Below are 2,206 nucleotides of genomic sequence, written 5' to 3'. Positions count from 1 at the left end.
CTGCCTCTTCTCATGACTCACATGTGCTAGTGAAACTGAAAATAACATGCCTTAAATGTTCCTGCTTCAGCTAATCTGGCATAATTTTTCCTGGCACCTTTGTTTGTTGAAATCCTTTCTGTCCTTATTTTAACTATTTTCAGGCATTTATCAAGTTCTGTCACTCTTAACTACTTGGTAACATGTCTTAGCCCACTCCATCCTGCATTACACTGTCAGATGCTCAAAGCAAACACCATGTTTCATTTATCTTTGTCTCCCCATCCCCCTACTCCCCGCCGCACCCAGTCCCCTGCACACACCTAGCACACTACTAAGGAAACTTGAAGTAAGGTAAATCAAATCGAAACCTACTCCAGGAATCATGTTCTCAAATTATGGTTATAGATTTTGACAGCTGGAAATTATCTAAGCAAATCATCTCATTTTACAAATGAGAAAACCAGAGGTCAGAGAGGTGAAGTTATTTGCCCAGTCTTTCCCAGCTGCCCTTAGTTTTTTTGTTTACACTGCTCTGGTAACAGCACTTGCAGCCTTGTCATAGGTAGATCTATTTTCATGTCTCCTCTTCTTTCCTGGATGCAAGCATCTCAACCTCGACACGTTGCTCTTTCGGTGATTTTAGTGTGTCATTTTGATACTAGAAATATAGATGGGGAGTAGAGCCAGCTTCAGCAAATTCATAGCTACAGCGCCTGAATGGACACTAGATGGCAGTACGACAGACAGACTCCAATTGAGGTTTCAACAGTGGAACTTAATGTTCAAGCCGGAAGGAACCTTAGACACCATCCAGTCCAACCCCTCATTTTTTTTTTGCAGCAAACAAATAAAAAAACCCCAAGAACAAGAAACAGGAGTGACTTGCACAATAATTGTTGAGTGGCAAGTGAGTCATCAGCTTTATCAGTATAAGAGCATTGACTCTGAGGTTGTGAAGTAAGTTGCTGTATGTATGGGACTCTGATGATGATCTAATGTAAGTACTATTTTGTGTGTCTAGATCAAATGATGCTCTTTGGAAAAGTTTCCCAGCAGTTGTGTGGCATAAAGAAACTCCCATGGTCATGTGATTCCAGATACTTCTGGGGCTGGTTGAATGCAGTGTTTAATAAGTAAGTGACTCTAAATAAAGTGAAGAAATGTGGAGATGGTTATGGCAAAATAAGTTCCCAGTAGCTCGTTTGGCTCTTTCTCGTATTTCAAATATTATTTTAACAATTTGTGCAGTGTTATCCTAATTTTGTTTACAAACAAAACCCACACAAACATGGAAAAAACACCAGAAAAATGGATTACAAAATATTAACTGTGGCTGTTTGGGTTGCAGGATTTCAGTGATTTTTCTTACTTATCTGTCCTTTTGATACATTTCAAGTTTTCTAAAATAAACATTTATTTTATAATCAGAAAAACATTATAATTTTAAAATATTTTATTTTTATGGCTTTTTAAAGGAATGTAGTTAACCTTTTGAATTCTATCAAAGTAACTCAAGTTTTCACAAAATTAGTGGGTGGCACACTTAGAAATAACATTTTGAGCAAGGCACGGTGGCTCACACCTGTAATCCCAGCACTTTGGGAAGCCGAGGCAGGCGGATCACGAGGTCAGGAGATCGAGACCATCCTGGCTAACACCGTGAAACCCTGTATCCACTAAAAATACAAAAAATTAGCCGGGTGTGGTGGTGGGCACCTGTAGTCCCAGCTACTCGGGAGCCTGAGGCAGGAGAGTGACGTGAACCCGGGAGGTGGAGCTTGCAGTGAGCCGAGAGTGCGCCACTGCACTCCAGCCTGGGTGAGAGTATGAGAGTCCATCTAAAAAAAAAAAAGAGAAAAAAATAGCATTTTGAAGCTGATGAAACTAACCTCCTTCTGATTACTTAATACAGCATTATCATCCCTAGCTTGTGAAAAAAGCACATGTAGAAGTTAATAAATATCACTTAATGAGATTAATTTGAATACAGATTCAGAATTATTTTCTCTTTAATCTTTTGTTATTAATACAAATTCTAACCAAGTATAGTCATTCGTAGAATAGTTACTAAATATCTCTGGTATCAAGCACTCTACTATATGTGAATCAATGAAAAGTTGTGTCTGATAAATTCATATAAAAATAATACGCATTGACAGTGTTCACTTGGAAACAAAAACTAAACTAAAAAAGCAGATAGACTACAGGGTTTTTTTTGTTTTTG

At 38.2% G+C, this 2,206-nt stretch overlaps 1 protein-coding gene across 2 annotated transcripts in view; it reads left to right on the top strand.

Moving 5' to 3' along the window:
- Window positions 1-2,206, top strand: part of ATP5S (ATP synthase, H+ transporting, mitochondrial Fo complex, subunit s (factor B)) — a 25,177-nt gene that overhangs the window by 14,582 nt on the left and 8,389 nt on the right. For both annotated transcript variants that reach the window (XM_011999755.1, XM_011999756.1), the window contains one exon: window positions 1,004-1,115. In XM_011999755.1, coding sequence (XP_011855145.1) covers window positions 1,004-1,115 — 112 coding nt within the window. The remainder of the gene's footprint in view (window positions 1-1,003; window positions 1,116-2,206) is intronic.

This window comes from Mandrillus leucophaeus, unplaced genomic scaffold (genome assembly GCF_000951045.1).
Source record: "Mandrillus leucophaeus isolate KB7577 unplaced genomic scaffold, Mleu.le_1.0 Scaffold60, whole genome shotgun sequence".
NCBI lineage: Eukaryota > Metazoa > Chordata > Mammalia > Primates > Cercopithecidae > Mandrillus > Mandrillus leucophaeus.
The sequence above is the reverse complement of the archived record's forward strand: the minus strand, read 5'-3'. Positions and strand labels throughout refer to the sequence as shown.